Source organism: Cuculus canorus, chromosome 7, assembly GCF_017976375.1.
Source record: "Cuculus canorus isolate bCucCan1 chromosome 7, bCucCan1.pri, whole genome shotgun sequence".
Taxonomy (NCBI): Eukaryota; Metazoa; Chordata; class Aves; order Cuculiformes; family Cuculidae; genus Cuculus; species Cuculus canorus.
Window position 1 is genome coordinate 36,271,315 of NC_071407.1, and position 22,351 is coordinate 36,293,665.

At 47.7% G+C, this 22,351-nt stretch overlaps 2 protein-coding genes across 2 annotated transcripts in view; both read left to right on the top strand.

Moving 5' to 3' along the window:
* Positions 1-4,161, top strand: part of CHUK (component of inhibitor of nuclear factor kappa B kinase complex) — a 30,289-nt gene extending 26,128 nt beyond the window's left edge. Inside the window, exons 19-21 of the mRNA XM_054072281.1 lie at positions 480-616; positions 2,089-2,188; positions 3,257-4,161. Coding sequence (XP_053928256.1) covers positions 480-616; positions 2,089-2,188; positions 3,257-3,283 — 264 coding nt within the window. The 3' untranslated portion in view covers positions 3,284-4,161. The remainder of the gene's footprint in view (positions 1-479; positions 617-2,088; positions 2,189-3,256) is intronic.
* ERLIN1 (ER lipid raft associated 1) lies at positions 3,716-21,834 on the top strand. Its single transcript, XM_054072284.1, has 11 exons — positions 3,716-3,849; positions 4,816-4,897; positions 5,414-5,460; positions 11,081-11,142; positions 12,060-12,185; positions 13,353-13,426; positions 15,979-16,037; positions 17,044-17,135; positions 17,695-17,784; positions 18,103-18,182; positions 18,380-21,834. Exons 1-11 carry the CDS (start codon positions 3,737-3,739, stop codon positions 18,596-18,598), a joined length of 1,044 nt encoding a protein of 347 aa, XP_053928259.1. The 5' UTR covers positions 3,716-3,736; the 3' UTR covers positions 18,599-21,834.
* The last annotated feature ends 517 nt before the right edge of the window (positions 21,835-22,351 follow it).

Genomic DNA, 22,351 nt, shown 5'->3' on the forward strand with positions numbered 1-22,351 from the left:
CAGGGCAGACACTGAGATAGGTGAGCTTCAGCCTGATGTATTGAACCTATCATGACTTTAGTGCTGGAAAAGCAAAATAGGTGCTTTCCTGATTAGTTTAAGACTACACTGCTTTTTCCGCATCAATTGTAGTGACTACACAGCTGAAGTGATTTCTTGATTTCCACATGCCTGCATTCAAGATCAGCATGGGAAACATCTTTCCACTGTCAGGAGAGTTGTTGCTGTGCATGACTTGCAGTTTAGGAGATGGCACTGCACCCTAATTCTTCAGTGTAGAAGACATGCCATGTACAACACAGGTGACTCACAAAGACATTGGGTACCAGCTGTCTGCAGAGCTGGGCATGGCCTACATTGTGTTTATATGTTACAAACAGTGCTTATGTTTAATCTCAAGTCTTGCATACAAAATATTTAAGCCTGACTAAATTCTTCCTTTGTCCATCACAGCAGATGACTTTTCTATTTTTTTCTAGACTCAGAGCTCTTCTCGATCGCTGGTAAGCTCCAGCCTGGAAGGGACAGCCTCACCTCCAGCAGCCACATGGCTCCCACAGAGCTCATCAGGGAATATACCTCACCCTCTGTCATCTGTGGCAATTCCCGAAGATGGGTAAGAGCTGTTGGGAAAGGAGGCCACTGCAGAGAAGTCTCTGTAGCTATTCTGTATGCATACACTCTCCGAAATCCTGTCCTCTGCCCCTAGGGTCTCCTGTGCTGTGGGGGGCTGAGGGGCATGTCTTCATCACACCCCATGTGGTGGATTTTGTATATGCCAGTCGGGGTGTTTTGGCATACTAGGCAATATCGTTCAACTCCTGACTGGAGCTTTAGTAACTTATTAGAAGTAATACTATACCACAACAAAATGCAGCAATGAGATTTTGACCCAAAATGCAGTTTATTTTCATGCCCAAGTTCTGGTGCAAGTCCCAGATAAATCAGGCCATATAGCACTTCTTACAGCTTCCATGATTTTTAGAAGTCTTAATTCAGATGGAGGCCTGAAATAGTAAGCAATCCATCTAGTACAATATCTGTTTGTTGGGGTTTTTTTAATCTTTAAAAAAAAATATATGTTTCAGTAGCTCATATGTTACTATGAATCAGGAATTAGATTGACCTCTTTATTCAGAAACCTCTGCGCTCTTGTACTGAGCAAGCCCACGTGCCATTCTCAGCTAAAACCTGTCATCTCTGTCAGCTAGCACTGTGCTATTCGTTTCTTGCATGTCCTGTTACTGTCTTTGGATTGGATTTGCTTATTAAGGCCCCTCTCTCTCAGCCAGTCCTAGCTGACTAAGAGACTTATCAGGAACTGGTAACTTTTTCTTCACTTCATTAGCAATTTTACTTGCAGTCAGCACAACAGGAGGGAAGGCACCCCTCAAAGAGTGTTCAGCCTTCCATCTGCAGCGGTGCCACTTTTATGCAGTCTGGGTTAGGGGTTGTGAACATAGGCATTACACCGTTTGGCTACCTCTTTCTATTTGGGTGGTCAGGGAAATACTTAGGTTCTGAAGATACTTATCTTCTGAGCAGGCTTTTGCTGAAAGACAGCTAATTTTTCTGAAACCCTGAGCAGCCTTTTCCAGTTTCTCTTTTCTCTCTGCTGCTGCAGGGCAGTTTTCTCCTCTGAGTAGTGTGGGGTGATCAACTTTTAATAGGTGCTTTCTTGACCAAGGTGCTTTTGGAGAGAACTCCTGTTCAAAACATGACTTCACTGAATGAGGCATTGTCAAGAGATAGAAAACTTATGGGAGTCAGTGATTTTTGGGCTCCTCATACTAAGCTCACTCCCTCGGGTTCTGGTAAAGCTGAGTTCCATTGTGGTTTGCGCAGTTTGTCTGTAGGGAGGGAGTACAAATCTCCAATTCCAGGATGGGGATTTGCAGGGTGCCACCTCAAGGCATGTTTTTGTGCTCTACAAATTAGCTTCTACAATTGCAGTGAACTGCTATAGATCTTTTTTTTTTGGGTTGTTTTGTTTTTTCATGTTTTTTTTTCTCCCCAGTGCAGTGCCTCTTGACATTGGTGTCACTGTGTGTTTTAAATCTGTGATCTTATGCCTTCCCTTCTCTGCAGGGAAAATTTTGTCCATGTGATAGAAGAGAACCTGAATTACCTCGAACTCTTTAGCAGTATTTTGCAGGAGGCAAGACAGGAGCAGAACAGCAGCATGATGGTAAGTCTTTTGATGTATCCGAGGACCTGATTTTTAAGAGGACCTGATTTTTAAGAGGACCTTCTGGGAGTGCAGAGAACTCCTTAAATAGGGTCATTTGCAATGATGGGAATCACTGTGGCTAGCTTGTGGTGGCCGTCATCCCTCCTGCACTCTGCTACCATGGTCGTCCCTAGGGCAGGTAGCACCTGCTGCTAGTGTCAGCCAAATGGTCTGCACGGTGGAGTGGGCTGTCCTGTGGGACACCCAGGCCAGTAGAACTTGCTCTGAATACTGGTTGCATTCTCAATGGGAGAGTCCTGGTTTGTGTCCCTATGTTGGAGTGGGCCCAGTTCTCCATTTCCAGAGCTCTTTCCTGATCACATTTCTCCTTATGGCAGAAGTGGGGCTTTAGAGAGCGCTAAGAATGCTCTTCGCAAAAACTGTTATTGAAGTAGCAAAAAATGACCAAAGTGAATAACAATCACCCCCAAGTTTTGATGCAATCAGCTGAGGTCAGTAAGGTACTGCTGAGAAGAGCACTACAGAACACCCGTCTTTTAGAATCATAGAATAGTTTGGGTTGGAAAATCATATAGTTCCAACCCCCCTGCCATGGGTAGGGACACACCTCACTGGATCAGGCTCCCCAAGGCCTCATCCAAGCTGGCCTTGAACACCTCCAGGTGTAGGGCATCCACAGCTTCCCTGGGCAACTCATTCCAGTGCCTCACCACTCTCATTGTGAAGAAATTCCTCCTTATATCAAGCCTGAGTCTTCCCCTCTCTAATTTAAAGCCATATCCCCTCATCCTATCACTCCATGCCTTTGTGAACAGTCCCTCCCCAGCTTTCCTGTAGCCCCTTCAGGTGCTGGAAGCTGCTCTAAGGTCTCCTGGGAGCCTTCTCTTCTCCAGGCTGAACAACCCCAACTCTCTCAGCCTGTCCTCGCACGGGAGGTGCTCCCAGATCAACATCACCCTTCGAGGAGGTGCGGGATACTGAACATCCTTTGGTCACTCCCTTGTGAAGCCACGTGCAGTCTCCGCGTTCCCTGCGCTTCACTTATTTCCTCGCTGCTTCTTTCAGAGCTTGGACTGGAACTGGCTGAAGTAGCCGGAGGAGCCCGGCCCGCTGCTGCCTGCAGAGCGCCGAGAGGGCTCGGCGGCCGCCGCTGGGATGCGCTGCGGGAGCGGCTTCATCAGCCGCCGGTTGCCTGGGACTGTGGCGGAGCTGCCGGGCCCGCGCCGCGCCTCCAACCGACCTCCCTGCAATAAAACGCTGCGCAGAGGCTTCGCGGGCTCCGTCGCGCGCCGTTGCGCGTCGTGACGTCATCGGGATGCGCCTCCGGGGCCGTCGCGCGATGTGGGGTCATCGGGGCGCGCTGGGCGGGGAGAGCGGTTGCCTGCTCCTCCTCGGGGCGGCGGGGCGGGGCCGTCACCGCCCGGGGAGCGGCCCGGGGCCCGGCAGGGCCGGGAGCCGCCCACGGCCTCGGCCCCTCCTCGCCGCGTCTCCGCAGCCGGGCGGCCGTGCGCCGGCTCTCGGGGCCGTGCCCGCGGCCGAGGCGGGATGGCCATGGCCCAGGCCGGAGCCGCAGTCGCCGCCGCCGCCGGACTCCTGCTCTTTTTGCTGTACTCCGCCATCCACAAGGTCGAGGAGGGGCACCTGGCCGTGTACTACAGGTACGGGTCTTGCCCGCGGGCTCTGCAGCCTCCCCTGCCGCGCGTCGGCAGCCGGGCTTTGCCCCCGGGCCCAGGTCCTGTCCGAGGGATGGTGTGCGCATCTCTTTACCCGCGGGTTTTGCCCCCAGGTGGGCACGCTGTGTTGTTCTGCCCTCCCACACCTGAAACGACAAAGGCCTGACTTCGGGCTGAGTTTCGCCTGGCTGCCCTGAGCAGCATCTTCAGAACAGCTCGTTGTGTGGCTGTAGTCACTTAGTGCCACCTCTTCACTGGCTTTTACTTCAAATTTAAATAAAGGAACAGAGAAATTCAGCCTTTCTGTATATTTTGCTCTTTATGTAGTGCCTGTGTTTTCTACTGTTCAGCCTCACTATCATGGGCTAGTTTTCTTTGCACTGCCCTTTCCTTTAATTACAAGCGTGTTGAACAGCCCGGGTCCTTGTGTGATGCTGCAGGAAATCACACTGTTCTACAAAGATCAGTTGCCTAGAGCTCCCTTCTGTCTCCTGCCTTAGCCACCTGTCAACCCCCACAAGAAACTGCTGCAGATTTTCTTTGTGCTTTGGGTATGAGACTGTGCTAAATGCCTTGTGCAAGTCCAAACTGGCAGCATGGCATCAACTACTGGATTTTTCCATGGTTACCAGTGAAATGTTGAGAGAGGAAAATCTGTGTTCTTGAAGCTCTCTGCAATGTTGCAGTGCTGAAAGAATTTAGTGGTGTCTGCCTTCTCTAAAACTTAATTGCTGACAGGACCGAAGCAAATGGGTGAGCTGCAGCAGGCAAGTATTGTACGCAATTGGCCCTTTTGTAGGGGAACTGGTGGAGAAGCTGGTGCAGCTGAGTTGTGGAATTTGCACTATCACAGCTGTGGCGCTGGCAGTTTGAATGTACTTGCTCGCTCTCAAAGCCAGCACTGTGTTTTCCAGTTGCTTGAGCCTTTTCACCATCTTCCTCTCTCTCTAGGGGTGGTGCTTTGTTAACAAGTCTGAGTGGACCAGGCTACCACATCATGCTCCCGTTCATTACCACATTCAAATCCGTGCAGGTTAGTACCTCCTCATCTTGGAAGAGGGTAATTGAGAGGGCATGTTGGTAGGGATATTGCTGCATGGGGTGCTTTGGGCAGCTCGTGTTTGCAGAAGGGCTTGGTGGTGTGATAGTTAGAGCAGCAGCTCCTAGGAAGCCCTTGGATCTGGTGCCAGACACAGCTGTGTGCCGGGACTTGTCCTTTCGGTGGAATCTCCATAACACACACGTGTGTTGCTTGGGATGGGCGATGTCTCGCTCTGGGAGGACAGACTGTGTTTGTGACCCTAATTGTTTCCTGGGAGAGCCTTAGTGCCAGCGGAGCTGACAGCAGGGAAGTAAGCACAGCTGCCTTTCTGTCTCCCAAAAGTTGAAAAGAAGTCTGTGTTCTGCCTACACCTGCAGAAGTCAGGAGAGAGGCAGAGAATGCATTTTTGGCTGTGTGTTCATGTGTAATGGTTGAGAGTCTAGGCACAGCATGATCTGCCTGGAGAATTAAGAGGTTTCGTGAGCACTGACTGTCTATTTGTTTCAGACCACGTTGCAGACTGATGAAGTCAAAAATGTGCCTTGTGGAACAAGGTATGGATTTCCTTTGTATTTCTTCTAATGATGAGCAGATGCACTCTGTCACATAATTAGCAGTTAATCATTTACATAGAGTGACACAGAGGCTGTAAAGGAAAGGCACGTACCCTAAAATTAGTCTCAAACATACACATGTACATCACCGTTGGAAATAATAGAGCAGGAGGAATGGGAGTGCTCTTGTTTTCACTGGAATTGATGTTCAGAGGATATTTGCAGTTAGAGGGATACTGCCTTTTTTTTCCTGTTTTTTTCCCTCTGTTACTCTGATAGCCCATTGCTTATGCTTTGGTCTGCCCTCTGCTTTGTGGTATTTCTAGTCTGAATCTTGTGGCTAATACAAGTGTTGACCAGGGCAGTGGGCAAAAGTAAATGGTGAATGGGAATCCTGCTGGTGAGAGATGGTTCATTTCAAAAACAGCTCAAGAAAATGAGTCTCCTGGAATTGTTTGGGGATTTTTGGAGTTGACATTTCACCTAACATAAAGAAGTGCGAGAAAGAATGAAGAAGAATCCTGTGTGCTGGTGACACCTGCCTGCATCATAATTAAATGGATCGTTTTGTCAGCACAGATCTGTAAAGTTTTAACAAACAGAGCAGTAACAGAAGGAGAGGGCTGGGTGAGTTGGGTAGCAGATCCTGTTGTGCTGGTCCATTCACAACTTAAAATGACAGTTTTCAGGATAAAAACCAGAACTGGTGATTTTTCTTGTCTTTTAGCTTCAGGGTAAACAACAATATTTTTGTTTAAAAAAAAAAAAAGTCAGTGTGACTTGAATGATCACAGAATAATAGAACCATAAAATCATTACATTGAAAAAGACAAAAGACCTTTGAGATCATGGAGTCCAACCATACCTGTCCACTACTAAATTATATCCCTAAGCACTTCATCTACCCATCTTTAAAACACCTCCAGGGATGGGGACTCAACCACATCCCTGGTCAGCCTCTGCCGGTGCTTCACCCTTTCAGTGAAGAAATTTTTCCTAATGTCCAATCTAAACTTCCCCTGATGCAGCATAAGGCCATTCCCTCTTGTCCTATCACCTATGATCATGTTGGAAGTAAAAGTTCATCATTAGTGGCACCTTTAATACAGCAGAGTCAATTTTGATCTGGGTTAACTGTTACTGAAATGAGTTCTTGGAATTATTCCTATAGCCTTGGGCACTGCTGGGGCTTAAATATTAACATGAAATTCTTACCGGACCTGGCTGGTTTTTGTTTTAAGATTCAGACCTCTTTCAGGAATGTCTGTAAGTAATGCTAGTGTCCAGCATTGCAGCCAGGGCTTTGTGGTCAGGTAAAGGATCTTCAAGTCAAGGAAAAAGTAATTGCAGGAAGGAGGTGGAGAGAGACTCATTATGTTCTATATCCCTATCTTTTAAATGGCACAGTTCAAAAAGAAGTCATCAATGCAGACTTCTGGTGATGTGTTTTATGGCACCTTTTAGCTCCTAAGTAGCATAAATAGGAGTCATACTTTATCTGCTGGACGTTGTAGAACAGCATCACATCTCTGGGCGAGGGATGGTGTCCTGCTGTTCTCTGAGCCTTCTCAACAGACCAGGCAAAGCTTTCCACTGAAGCTGAACCGCATTAGCCATGCTAACACAGTCAAAATTAAACAGTGCTGCCTTGACCCTGCTCGCTCAGAGAGGTTGGACAGGGTGGCATCAAGAGGTCTGTGCCAGCGTTGACCATTCTGTGCTTCTGTGATTTAGGAGTTAAATAGTCTCTTTAATTCTGTATAGGTAGTTCATTAAGTTACTGTTACATTTCAGCACCGCAGATTCAGTCCTGCATACAGGTGATTATGAAGTTAAAGGTAATAAACATACTTTAAAACACCAAGCGGTTCTTGGTTAATAATTGAATACACTTCAGACCAAAGGTCCCAGTAACTCTGTCCATTTTTAAGGTGTTGCTGCAGGAGCATTTAAAGTTGCTGCATTCGGAATCAAGTCTGCAGCTGCTTCACGCCAAAGCTTTGAATGCGCATTTCCATAATAAAATATGAGCTTATAGAGAACAAATGGATCAAATCTGAAGTTTCACTATCCTGTTTCAAAGTTCATTACAAGAATAGGTAGTGTAAATTTCTGTGATTGTATATTGAACCACCAGATTTTAAAGGCTGGGTTTCTCTTTCACCATATTCATATTCCTGTTCCCTATATCTGCATCTATGTTAGGAAGCTCCTAAATGACTGTGTGGGCGTCCAATCCCCAGTTTCTGCCTTACCTGTCATGTTCATGCTTGACAGCATTAAGTGCAGATTTTAAAATACTTCGGCACCAGATCATTCTCTTTCATGAAACAACTGTCACCCCAGAGTTGAAAACCATTTCATTACAGCGCGTAGAACATGTCTGTACTCTAAGCTGTGAATTGCCTCTGGGGTCTGAAACTTTTGACTTTCCCCAACAAGAAAATGTGTGCACAGTTCCTTGCAAAGTTCAGCAGTTTCCTCACAGCAGGTCTGCTGGTCTCCAAGAACCGATGGAAAGTCAGTTCAATAAACTAGTTTTAGAAGAGCGAAGTATTCCAAACAACAGAGTTAGTAGCGAATACTCAGGAGTGTATTAACTGTGGAATACAGTAAAGGGGTTGAAATAATGGTGTAGTGCAAATATTGCATGAGAGAATTATGTAAGTATCATTTTTCTTGTAAAGTTAACTGGAAAAAAAAATGTGCCAAATAATGTTCAGATTTTTACAGTGCCAGTAAACAGCCAGGACGCTAAGGAGTAATATTGCTCAAGCATTAAGTGTTGAGCTGCAAAGGTGCAAGAGTCATCTTGTGTTCATGCTGCAGATGTTTGGCTCCTGCCAAACACAAACGGAGCAGCGAAGGAGGACAGATTCTGGGACAGATCACTGTTTGTTAGCTCGTCACATGGAAAAATGTGTCATGAATACTGCAAGTAGATGTATTGCATTAATTCCTGTATCCCTAGACAGGGCAGAGCTGACCTTTAATCCCAGTTTTCACATGCACTGATTGCCTGACCTGGTCTGGGCTTGTTTGTGGTCAGCTCTAACAATAAGCGTTAAATCTTTGCCTTATTTTACAGTTTATATGGCAATGTCCTTCAGTTTTTCCCTTGGCTTCTCCTGGTCTTAAGCTAAAATTCTGAAACGTGTGAGGCTTTCTAAGGTCTGCTGAAGTGTCTGCTCGTCTACAATAGTCTCCTATAGAAATTCCTGTACACTTTCAACATGTCCTGTAAAGTTAGGCAGTACTGCTGCCTAATTATGTTTAAACCTCTCCTAGGAGCACATAGTGTTGGGCTTCCTCTCAAGTTACTCTTGTTCCTGTCTCCTAAACCAAAGAGCTTGCTCAGCTTGGTGCTGCTCTCCGTGACCATACCCAGCTCTGTGGTGAAGACCTTGGGAGGGTGAGCCGCCCTTCCCAGCTGCAAATGCTGATGTGAGAAAGGCTGCAGGAATGGCAGCAGAGAGTTGCAAACACTGGAAGTCACCCTGTGGGAGTCCCCTTGCCTTGGCAAGAAGCAGGCCTTGGCGAATGAATGTTTTGAGACTGGTAGTGGCTTCTCAAAATACAAAAAGCACTGTCGGAGCTACTGTTTAAGCCATAGGTGCCAAAGGGCAAGTAAAGCAGCTGTGGATGAAGAGAGAGTTTGCACAGTTCCAGGTCAGCAAGGTGTGTGAATTGTGGCTAATTGGTGCAAGATGCTCTGCCAGAGCTACTGCCCCAAAACTGCCGAGGACAGTATCTACTGCACCCCAGGATGTTTATTAATACCTTCTGGACCTTTTTTGCATGTGAGGTGATGAGGAGCTGTGGATGAGGCCTGTGTAGGAGGCAGATTGTTTTCTGATGCTCTCTAGATGCTCTCTAGAGAGCATCAGAAAACAATAAATAGATGCTCTCTATTTCCTTCTAACATCCCCATAAAATCGAAGTGTTAAAAGGACCCCGATGTACAGATGTATGGTGGAAGAGATTCTGGTAGAAAAAGCCCACACTTTTGGTTCTTCACCAGCTTTGTTTCCTCACCAGCATATCTAGAAAATACCACAAGGTGGTAGCTGGACTTCCCTGTCCTGGTGGAGATGTCATAAGGTGACTGGAACAAATTGAGAAGATGAAAGCATGTTCAGAAGGCCATGAGAACTGCTCTTGGATGTCACCTGCAATGATAAATAGTCATTTTTTTGGATGTGGTGGAATGGGGTGCAGAACAGATGAGGTGGAGAAAAAAACATGTATACCATGCCGTTGTAGCTACTTGTGCAGTCTCACATAAGCCTGTCTTGTTTAAAAATAATAGTAATGGCTCTTAAGAGAGAGACAGCAGGGATGACCATAGCTTAAAGAGAAGTCTTGCGTGAAAGAGGTTGGTACTCTTAGTAGTATATCACCAGGAAATAAGTCTCTCTTTAGCCACAGATATTTTTCTACTGGCTTGTCTTTTCTAGCAGACAAGTTCAGTCCATCACATTTTTTGTTTGTAGCTTGCCATGAGGCAGATGAGTTTGCAGAATGAATGCAGGCTGGGCCTGGGAGACCCTTTCTAAAAGAACACAGACATGGGCAAGTTGAGGTGATGAGTAAGAAACCAACTTTGTCTTGGGGGAGATGTTTAAGTTAAAACTCCACAGAAACTAAGTTTGGAATGTGTGAGGTCTTCTGGGGATCAACTGTCTCCAAACAGTCTCTGCTAAAGCTCCTTGTTTGTGATTTGTGTTTGCCCTAAGGACAAAATCGCAAGAGTATCATGCTTTACAAAGACATTATTGAGAGACTTACAAGCTGTTGAAAATCAAGTTTTTTTTCCTTCAATGTAGAGTTTGTGCATTTCCCTGGTGTCCCAGGTACCCAGGGGTGGGCATGACCTGCTGAAAGCCACTTCAGTAAGAGCAGAGGCTAGGATCAAGCCCTACCTCTGATTCCCTCTTTTCTCTGCTGGTCCAACGGCACAGGATCTTTTGGGGAGAGGGCTGCCTGCAAGCTGCTTCTGATGAAGTGTTTGGAGTTTCTTGACAGTGCACGTGCCCAGGCGCATGTGCACGGTTGCAGTGTTACTAGAGAGCCATTTGCCACATGACATTGATGCAGGGAACGGGAATTAAAGGCTGCTGCGTGCTTTCTAACAACGGCCTTGACAAGTTCCTGCTGTTGTTACTAAAGGCATGAACTTAAACTGAGGGCTTTTCTATTTAAAATGTATTTGCTGCATAGAAGAGGTGCAGTTTGTATCTGCTCTGCTGCTGGCAGGTGTTGTCTGCTGTCTTTGCTGCCTTCCCTTCGTTGTGCTGGACTCCCCCTTTGTGATAGTTGGAACTACATTCCTGCTCAAAAACATTTTCCTTTTGCTAGCTAGATGGGACATAACAAAGCGAAGCCAAAGTGCTTTGCGATCTTGCTGGAACATGCTTTTGATTTATGCGGAGAGAGAGACCAGTCTGTACAAAGCTGGGGTTTGCTGCCATCAAATTGCGAAACGCTCACAAAGTCAGAATTGTTCCGGGTAAATTTAGTAGAATATAGGAAAAGAGGGGGAAAAGATGACTTTGCTTTAAATACGAACCACTGTTAACAGCTGCAGTAATAATTTCTGAATTCTCTTTTTCACTTGCAGTGGTGGTGTTATGATCTACATTGACCGAATAGAGGTTGTGAATAAATTGGCACCATATGCAGGTATTTCTCCTACTGTTTCAACAAGCAGCGCTGTGACTGTCTTCACTCATCCTGTGGCAGCATTGTTTTGGTTTACAAGACATCCATTTTCTGTGTATTGTTATTCTTATGGTTCCCAGTATCGTAGCACTTAGTTTCATGCATAGATTTGCCATATAGAGCCATAGATTTGCAAAGATGAAAATAAATTCTAGGTTTCTGGTTCCCCTGCACATTTAGAAATGTAATCAGTGCTCAAACAGTTCTCTTTCTTGCTGCTGAAGGGGAGACCACCTGTGAAGCTGAATACGCAGAACGAAGCTTCCGGGTGCTTGCCAGCTCAGCTCCTGGGAAAATTACAAAGGCAAAGCCCACTTAGCATCCTCTTACCTTCTTATTTCACAAGCTGCCAAACCAAAGATCCAAACAGCTTTTTGGTTTTTTTTTTGGTGGCATAGCTTAATGCAGAACGCTAGCGTTACTGAGGTGTTGAAGGGTGAATTTGTGTTATAATTGTGGGGAGTGATACTTGTTTTCACTTTGTAGTAGTATCAGTTCCTACACGTGTGGGTCCTGGACAGACTTCCCTGTTTCATTTGGTTATGGAGATCATAAAACAGGACTGTGCGGTATATCTTGCTGTAATTACTCTGCTCTTGGAAGTCGAATAATCCCAGTAACACTGTTGGAGGGGACTTCTGCAGGTTTCTCCTCTGACCTCCCTCCTGCTCACAGCAGGCTTCTCACTAACAGCTGGGCAGGGCAGCTGTGGCTTTGTCCAGCCAGGGTTGAAAACTCCCAAGGATGAAGATCCCTCACCCACCTGTCGCAGTGCTGCACTGCTTTCCTAATGCTCTGAGCTTTTGATTTGTGATGGTGGCGTTGCAGAAAGCAGTAAATCTCAGTGGTGACCTGTATTAATTCTCTTACTTCCTCAGTGTACGATATTGTGAGAAACTACACCGCAGACTACGATAAGACCTTGATCTTCAACAAAATTCATCATGAGCTGAATCAGTTCTGCAGTGCCCATACCCTGCAGGAAGTATACATTGAGCTGTTTGGTGAGTGGATGTTGGTTGGATGCAGCCACTCAGGGCTGTGTAATCCCCTCTTCTACTGTGGAATATGTAGCGGGCTCCAGTGAGCAAACAGCCACTGTGCTGGAGTTGCAGCCTAGAATCCAGCTCCTTATATATCCACATGCCACTTCCCATGTAACTTTATTCTTTAATGGTTCAGATGTCTTTGTCTTTCTATATCTGCTTGTGGGATTTTGATTTCAGTCCTTTTTCCACTTAGGCCTGAATTCTGGACAAAGTAGCCTCTTTGCTGTTGTGCATGCAGTTGTGCTCATTGCCTTTACTATGATGATGGTTCTGTCTTGTCTCCTTCTATTTGTAGGCCTCTGTCCTGTTGCTGAATTTACTTTTTTTACTCTAAAAACTTCCTTTTAGCTATTTTTTAGCAAGTGAGAGCTGGAAAGGACATGCGCTCAGCTCATTGCAGTGCTCTCTTTTTTTCTTTCACCAGGGGTTAACAGTGATTCAGGAATAATCAAATTTAATGTTTGCTGCTTGGCACTTACCTGTGCCCTGATAACAGCATCACGTTCTATCTTGAGTGGCAAAGCAGGGGAAAAAATGGGATTATGAGAGATAAAAGGTTGTCAGAATTTTAGTATTAAGAGACTATAAATCTTTGAACACTGTTGTCAGACTTGCCATGTATCTGTAGTCAGAGGGGAGTAGTACGAGCAGCTTAGTCCATTCCTAATTGGCTGTTTCTGTGGAAGGATCTTCCTAGAGCTCAAAAGTGACAAAATGCTTTTTTTTCAGTAGCAGGTATGAGATCCTGCAGGCCACTGGGGACTTAAGGCAGAGCTTGCTGCTGGCAGCAGGGTTGCTGTGGCTCCATCTAGGAAGGGATAGATTTGTACCGCAGGCTCTGGGTGCTTCTTCTTGTTGTGACATTGGAAGCCGTCTGCCCTTTGCTCAGATATTATGAATTCAATAGCTGAACTTTTCTAGAGATGCTAGCTTGTGGCTTTCCTTTCAGGAACATTTTCCAGGGGGTATAAGGTGGGAAACAACGTGCTGAATAATCTCAAAAAGCATCTTTATCTTGCACCATAGAAATACTTGCTCTTCAAGGCTGGTTGACTGTCTGCCTTACAAGTTATAGGAGAAAAGATGATAAGCTAAGTGGTCTCTCTTGTCTTTCAAACACAGATCAGATAGATGAAAATCTGAAGTTGGCCCTGCAGAAAGATCTCAATGTCATGGCACCAGGTCTCACTATCCAGGTAGGTTCATTCCATAAGAAGGATGATTTGATTTCCACATCTAGTTTGCTCGCTTTTCACTAGATCGGTAAGGTTTCTTGCTTCCATTTTCCACATAATGTGAAACAATTGAGCCGTGAGTTGAGGTTTGTCAGACCCTAGTACTCATGGGGATCTCTGACCATCTCAATTTCTGCTGGAAAGGCAATAGGACTGGGTGCAAGCCATGCTGGATGTTTCTGAAGGGCGTTGAAGACAGGTTTTGACACTGGTGAGGAAAGCTCACTGGGGGACACACTTTGTTGGACCTCCTAGAAACTAGGAGGAACTGGTTGAGAGGTGAAGTCTGGTAGCACTGTGAAGTGTAGCATCTGTGTAGTGGTGAGTTTAAGGTTCTCAGAGGAGTGAGGTGGACAGGAGAATTGTGAGCCTCAGGTTGAGGATGACAGAACTCAGTTCATGTGAGATGTGCTTTGCAGGATCCTGTGGGAGACTGCCAGAAAAGGAGGCCACGAGGCCCTGCTTGATTGCCAAGGACACCTCAAAGTGTGGAAAGTCGAGCGAATGAGACAGGAGCCCCAGCGTAGATGAATGAGGAGCTCCTGACTGAGCTGGAAAGCAAAAGGAAACTCACAAAAGGTGGAGTAGGGATAGGTGATCTAGGAGGAGTAAAGCCAGCTGAATTGAAGAGCACAGGTACAGAGTTAGGAGCTAGCCCAACTAGACTTGGACCTGATGATGGCTGCGTAGAGCAACACAGAGAGTTTTCGAGGTGCAGCCACAGCAAAAGGAAGGCCAGGGAAGCTGTGGAGCAGGGACATAGTGACCAAGGACATAGAAAAGGCTAAAGAACTCAACACCTGTGACTTCTTTCTGGCAAGGTCTGCCCTCAGGCCTCCCTGTTTAGCCTAGCAGCAGAATCTGTAGAGCTGCAGTGTTACTCACAGTAGAGGTCAGCTGGGCAGATAGACTCAGAAGACTGTGAAACCAGGTGGTTGAGTTGGTGGCCCACACTATCGTGAAGCCATTCTTTTACCTTTGAAAGATGTCAGTGGTCAAGGGAGGTCCCTAATAACTGGAAATAGGTGAATGTCATGCTGTATTTAAGGTGGAGAATTGTTAGGAGAGAAGTACTGTCCCATCGGCCTATTCCCATTTTCTCAGATGTTTATACTGCCATCTCAGTGGCTTTCAACTGCACCCTCTCATTTGTAGGTATCTCCTACGCTGTGTTCTCCACACTGGATGCTGTATCCGGATGCAGCCTCCTCAGTGCCAAATGGAGAGGCACAAAAATTGCCTTCAGCCTTCTGCTGAGCTTTTGCCAGTGCAACTCAGGGTGGGGCAGGCTTTATGGCTGCAGAGAAAAGATGCTGTCATATAGTCAGCTTGTCTCTTGATTGCTTTATGCTTTTTTTGCCTGGCTGTTGGTCAGCCAGTTAAGTCTCAGCATGTCCCAATGCCTTAGTATTTGATTATTAACAATGCTGACAGCACGCAGTAGTGTTTCCATCTATTAGATTTCAGTAGACTCCACTAAATAGATTGAGCCATTGACTTGAAAAAGAGGCAGCTAGTGGAGATTTTCAAAGAACGCATGGCTTTCCCGATTACAAAAGAATCTTTGCTCGTTTTGAAAAAAAACAGACTTCTGGAAACCAGTATTTGTTTTGGTGCAGGAGATATTATGGAGGTAAAAAGAATATCCCCACTGCACCCTAGAGTGGCTAGTGAGATGGGATTTTACATGAGGTAATTTTCTAGGGACTCGAAAAGGCTTTGCTCCTGGTATGAGCTTAGAAAAATTATTTTACCAAAGGCCTAATATCTCAAGAATCTGCTTCCTTGCTTGTTCAGAGAAGCAGCAGAGTTGCAGTTCAGCCTGGAGAAGTCTCCAAGGAGATGTTACATATATAAAGAGACCGTCTAGAAAAGTGGAGAAAAACTTTTCCAAGGCTTGTAGTGACAGGACAAGGGACAGTGGTTTTAAACTGAAAGAGTGTATGTTTAGGTTGGATGTAAGGAAGAAGCTGGCAGTACCTGAGTTGTAGTGTCAGCATGGCTGTGCACGTCACTCTTGATGATCTGCAGTTGCAAACAACAGCTGCCACCACTATGTCTCTTGTTCTGTAGCTGCTTTTGCAAGCTTTTCTCCTGGAGCATCTAGTCATAAACTTGTAGCCCTGCCTCTGTTTTGCAAGTCTCGCTCCTGCAGTTTAATTTCATGGGGTTTGTGAGCCCCCTTCTTGAGAAGCACTTTTGGAAGTGTTGTCTAGTGATGTTTGGAGAGTCTTTAGGGTGGAGAACTAAGCTGCTTCAAACAAAGGTAGTGGACTTCTTTGTCTGCTCCACAAGCCTTAGATGATTACTTAGGTGCCATAAACGGAGCAAAAACAGGACATACAAGTATAAGGCACCTCTCTGAGAGTGGCTGTGCTCAGCTGTGTTGTACTGGAGGATTGGGAACCCTTGTATGTCATCTTGGATCGAGGTGGAGATGGCCAGAGCACTATAGCTGGTTATGCAGAGAGAAAATGTTTAATTTAAAATGCACTTTTTTTTGTTTTTCATAGGCTGTGCGTGTCACAAAACCCAAAATCCCAGAAGCCATCCGAAGAAATTTTGAACTAATGTGAGTAGCTGTACATAAAATCATATGGTTTGGTTTTGAGGGTCCGGCACAGGCATAATGATATTAGAAAGCTCTTAGTTGGTGCTCAGAAGGTGAGAGGTCAGTTCTAGTCAGCGTGTGCTTGGCTAGGCGCACTATTGCCTTCTGTTTCTCCATTTCTATAGGCCGTTCAGCCTTTCACAAAGACAGTTGTGTTCCTACTCCTTCATTTAGAGGGGACATTGATGTGCTATAGAGAACCTGTAGAAGAGTCAAACTGGATTGAGGGCTCAGAGGTTTTGATATCTCACTCATAAGCTCCCCTCCATCAAACTCAGATTACAGACAGGTTTTATTCTGATACGTACCTGCGGAAATCTCCTGTCCAAGCCCTTTCCTGAAGCAGGGCCAGTGCTGCAGCTGCCACAGGTCACTGGAGGCTGTGTCTGGGCACTTCAGGGCATCCCTGGGGATGGGGATCCCCACCACCTGGTGCCCCATCCCAGAGATGTGCTGCTCACATGGGGCATGGGCTCTTTCCTCGTGGCTGGCCAGAGTTTCCTGTGCTGCAGCTGGTGCCTCTGGGGCTCTTGCTCTGCCCCTCCAAGCAGAGTGTGGCCCTGGTGTCTATGGGACCCCTTTGGGCAGGGTTGGGTGCCGTTGGGTTCCCCTTCACTCCCTCATCTCCAGCTGAGCAAGCACAGCTTCCTCAACCTCTCGTTGCATGTCCTGGCCTCCACCCCACATCTGCACTGGGCTCACTCCTCGTCCTGAGGGCCTCAGACTGTATGTATCTAGCATCCAAATATGGCCTCACCAGTGTTCAAGAGAGAGGGAGAATAATCCCTTCTTTTGTCCTGCCTGCTACACACACACTCGTACAGCTTAAGACAGAAGTAGTCCTCGTGGGTGTAAGGACACGATGCTGGCAACTGGTCGGCTTCTCGTCCCCCTGACCTCTCATGCCTTGGTTTGCAGAGCTGCTCCCCAGCTCTATTTCCCTGTGACAATATTTCTCACCCTGCAGGGAAGCTGAGAAGACCAAGCTGCTGATTGCAGCCCAGAAGCAGAAGGTAGTAGAGAAGGAGGCAGAGACAGACCGGAAGAAAGCACTTATTGGTATGTCACCGGCTGGAAATACAGGTGGACAGGGCCAGACTGAATTTTCATTCCCCCATCCCTCAGTAAGCTGGGGTGGGATGTTGTCTTGCATGCTGATCGCTTCCTGGAAGAGGCGAGGCCAGGCTGCTCGCTAATCATTTAGAAAACACGGGTGTTTATGCTGCTGTATCTACATCCCACCTCCCTCCCCGTAGCAGCAGAGCAATGAACACCTGTGTCCTGCAGTGGGGCTCCTGCTACAGGAGGCCAAGAGGTAACAGCTCTCCCAGAAAAACTGCTTGGGCTTGAAGCTAAATGTCCCTGCACCACGGGGATGCTCTCTTGTAAAACAGGTGTTAGCCAGTGCAACTTTAGGAAGACCAGCCCTGTGCTTTCTTCCTGTGACTGCATTGCTTAGAGTTTTGTACAAACTGGCACCGTAGGATCTGAGCAGAAAAGGAGGCAGCAGAAAGCAAACTACTTGTGTGGCAGATTCTGTGACCTGGTGCTGGGATTAGGGTGCTGATGCTCAGCCCTTGAGAAGCAAATGTCTGAGTTGAACCTGTTGTGATTGCAGAGGCAGAGAAGGCTGCTCAAGTGGCCAGGATTCAGTATCAACAAAAGATTATGGAGAAGAAAACAGAGAAGCGAATTTCTGAGATTGAAGGTAACCACGTTGCTTGACTCCTCTGCCAGCTAAGGGTGGTGTAAGGTAGAGGAACCTTGGAACTGGGCTCATAGGCATCGCCATCCTGCAAAGATAGCAAATAAAAGGGTGCAATAGTGCAAAGTTACACGCTGGGGTCATTCCTTCCCTTTGCAGGGACCTCTCTGAGAAGGCTACAGTACAAATACATGACCAGCCAGGCTGGGGCAGTGGCATGGCTGGGCCAGCTGGTCCCAATGGGACAAAGGCTCAGGTGCTCAATGGGGCCATTTGCTTGCTAATGCTTCTTTTCCTGTCCGTCTTCTGTTGCTGTGTTAGATGCTGCGTTCCTAGCAAGAGAGAAAGCAAAAGCTGATGCCGAGTACTACACTGCTCAGAAGCTGGCTGATTCCAACAAGGTGAGCACTTGAAAACTGATCAGAAGAGGACTTGTTTACTCTTTCCCACTGTGGAGGAGATTAAGTTCAGGTGGGCAGCACTGGAAAAACACTTGAGTTAACAGCCCACCTCCCAGGATGCAGCTGCCTAAAATGAAATCTAATGATGCACAGCCCAGAAGGATGTCTCTTACAGTCTCTGGTTTCTCTTTTTGTAGCTGAAACTTACTCCTGAGTATCTGGAACTAATGAAATATCAAGCGATAGCTGCAAACAGCAAGCTGTATTTTGGCGACCGCATCCCCAGTGTCTTTCTGGATTCCTGTGCCTTCCAGCAAGCCAATCTGAGGACTGCCCAAGAAACTAGCCTTCATTCACAGGAGACCTCAGAGACCTCTGGAGAAAGCCAGATCAGAGCAAAGGAAAGCACTGGCTGACAAAGGCAGAACAATAGCCAGTATAGCTCAACAGCCATCCCAGCTGCAAACGGGGATGTTGCCCTGTGCTGGTGTGGCACTTGCAGCACACGCGTGGACATGTTGTGTATAGGTGGCAGTTGGGTCAATTTTTCTGCTAGCAACGTGTTGCAAGTGCTTTGCCTCTTCGTTCCTTCCCCTGTTAAATTGGTGCTTCCAAACAAGGGATAATCCTGTACTAACATATCCATACTGGAATATTAAAGATGGACACCAGGAAAGCCTTCTGCGGTAGGTCCAATTATTTAGCAAGCATTACTCTGGAGGTAGAAGATGTGACTTTGAGTGCTGTGTTGCTGCAGACTGGTCATTCCCCAGCACTCCTCACTGAGGCTGAGTGAAGAGACTTCCTTCATCCTCTGTCAATGAAGCTTCCCTTTGTGGGTTTTTGGGGCAGGTTTCTGACAGCGCTGTCTAACTCTCCTCAAGGACTCTGGTGGAGTGATTTCTCCTTGGCCAGTGGAGGCTGCATTTTCCTGCTCAGGGGCAAGGCCTGGCCAGGAGTGGTTTGGTGAGGGAAAGGTTGCTTGAATAGGATCTGCATAGCCATAATCTTCTTTCCTGTGGGCAGTGGCAGTATGTAATGACTTGGAGCAAGCAATCTCTAACATGTTTCTGTAATTCCCCCTCTCCAAGCAAGAGCCTTACGATGGCTGCCCGTGACTGACAAGTATGTTTCAGCTGGGTGGCTGGGTCTTACCTTGCAGCCTCAACCAGATTTCAGAGTGCATGGAGCACCTCCATCCAAGCAACAAGTTGGAAGCGGAGCTGGGAAATGTTTGCTCAGACCCCAGCCACCCTGTAGGTCTTTTCACCGGGAAAGAGGGCTGAATTTCCACTGCTCTGCCTTGCTGACAAAGCGAAGGGGAAGAGAAGAGTGAAGGGACCTCCTCTACAGCAGATCAGATGTTTGACACCTCAGCTGCAAAGTGATTGAGACAGCGCTGCTCCCCAGTGCAAAATCCACTGCTCCAAAAAGAAGTGGGACCTGCCTCGTGTGTCCTTGAACAGTTGTCATGGGGAGTCTGTCGTTGGGTCCTCTTATCACTGGCCAGGCTTTCGTGCATCGCAGAGCTTTTGACTCTTGAGTGGTGCTGGCAGGATGATCTTTCTTCCGATGTGCCCTATAATATATCCCAACTCTGCTCCTTATGTGCCGCTGCAGGGTGTGAGAAAGTTGTCCTCTGGGCGGAAATCTGCTGGGACAATCTGCTTTCCTCTGTCCTCCCCTTTGCCTGCGGGGACGTTGTTTCTAGGACCTGTTTCTTCTGTTCTGCAACAATCCCCAGAAGACAGTAGCTGGAGAAGCAACTGGGTGTGATCTTGAGCTGGAACACTATTCGCCAGCTGGTGGCACCACAGCATTGCCTGCCTCCGAGCCCACCGTATGTTCAGAGTCTGCCTCTGCTCCACCAGCTTGGGACATCTCCTCTGTAAGTTCATCCTGCTTTCCTATCCCCACGCGCAGCACTCGGCCCTGGTGCAGTTCAGCAGGGGGGCAGTTGGTGATGATATGCCAGATGCTGGCAGTTGGCCAGCAGCTGTTTTCTTATCTTGTGTGGCTTGACTTGGAGAGTGGCAGAGTCTCTCCTCAAGGAAATTTGACAATGTACTGTGCCTTACGCTGGTCTCAGCTCCTGCCCTGGCTGCCTCTCCTCCATCTCTGGGGCAGTGCAGGGAAGCCCTTCCTCCTGCTGCCGCTGGATAATGCTTGACTGGGGGACTTTGCAGCAGTTCTAGGAGGTCTTTCTTTCCTCCATCTGTCTGCAGACTCCCAAGGCCGAGTTGGCTTTCTCCTCCAAGGTACTGTCTCCTCTTAAAATCCAGCCATGGCAGGATTTGGAGATTGGCACCCTGCCCCAGTGAGAGGCCAGCTAAAGGTGGTGGGCACCAATCCCAGCTTCCAGGGAGGTAGTGGTTGAGCGTGCTTCCTCGTGCCCCAAGGATGAGAAGAAGGGTACTGCTATCACCACTTGTGGGGAGGAACTCATGTTTTCCTTTGATGAAGGGTTGGGCAAATGGTGCCCTGCTGGCCCAGAACTGTCTTTGAAGGACATTCGTGGGCAGAGGAGCAGGAAGGAGGTCTGTGTGTTGTGTCGGAAGGCAGCTTGGCCAGCAGGGAGGGCAGAGCTGAAGCCTGTGGCTGGTGCAGGAGAACAGTGGGCAGACACAGCATTAGCCCCAGTAGACCCTGCAGTCACCTCTCTGGGGAAAGAGTACTGGGGCAGAGGGGACAGCAGTGTATTTTGTAGCTGTTGTGTTGGAAATGTCTCCTAGAGGTACTGTTTGACTGGAAAGGTCCTCTTTCTCCTGTGGGAAGGGGAAGTCATATCTCTTTGACCCTCCACCTCCTTGATGTTGCTGGCTTGCAGCATGCACTTTACAGGAGAAACACAGCCTCTTCTCAGCAGCCACTTTGGTTGAATTCTGAGACTAAGACAGGCTTTTTAGGGCAGAAGCACTCCTGGAGGGAACATAGAGCATTGTCTCTGTGTGGTACTTAACTGGGGTTGGGCATTACCCAGTGCTGGCGTCAAACCTTGGGGAATCAAGCAGAGTGGACAGGGTAGGTTCTGCCGGCTTGGAGATGACAAGAAGTTAGGGTGCAAGGGAGGACCACTAGAAGCAATAACGAAGCAGCTCCTGGCTCTCCTGCTGTGATCAGAGCGAGATGTTCGTGCAGGGAGCAGGAAAGCCTTCTAGGTCAGAGCAAGAAGGGCTGTTTCCTTTTAGATCTGAGCTTTGCTGGGCCTCCCTGCGTCCATCCAGGTGTTTGTCACCGATTAAATGTCATCGTGTTCTGGTTCAGTATGCATCAGCCAGCTCCTACCCATGTGGCTTGAAGTCCTGCAGTGTGTGTGTGATGCGCAGTGCCTTCTGCAAAGGCCACCTCCATCCCTCTCTGCTTCCCCAGCCACTGTTTCAGAAGCCTGGGTAGAGTGTGCAAGAGGTGGGGAATCACCGTGGCTTTAACACCCCTGCGCGGGCTTTGCTTCTCTCTGAGCTGGGAGCTGTGGAGCAGGAACATGAGTGCAACTGGGAATATGGGTTTGAACTGGTTTTTCTCTCTGTTCAAAACACCTGTGTCCTCCTGTGATGAAAGGATCGGCATCTTCTTTACGGAAACACGATACATCCTTCGAGTTTACATGCACAGTGTTAAGTTCTTTTGATAAAGCAGAATAAAATTATTTTGTTACCATTTCCTGTGTGGCTCTGTGTCTGAGGGCTGGGGTCACTGTAGGTATGGGGGCACACATGGACACCTGTGCTGCATGGAGTTGCAGGTACTCAGCTGCAGCGACTGCCACCCCAGGAGCCCTGTGAGCAGCATGGGATGGTGGAGCTGAGCAGCAGGAGCTGCGCTTGCATCCCTGTGCTGTGTCTGCTGTCCTTGGAAGCTTGCGGTGGGTGCTGCTGGCCCTTGGGCCGCACCCTGAGCTGCCCTGTTGCTCCCATGTGGCTGATGCAGGAGCGTTTCCCAAGCAGGCAATGGCCCCTGCATGGGAGCAGCGTCCTTGGGGACCGTGGGCCGGGCTCTGAGCAGCAGTGGTGCCTGCAGGCGTGACCAGGGTGGTGGGAGCCATGGTGGCCGCTCTTTGGTCACAGAGCCAGCTGGTGCTAGGGGCTCACGAGGACTCGCTGCAGCTGGCAGCAACCACTGGTGTTTGGCCAAACGGCACAGAATTTGGGAACTCGGCTCTAGCCCTTCTC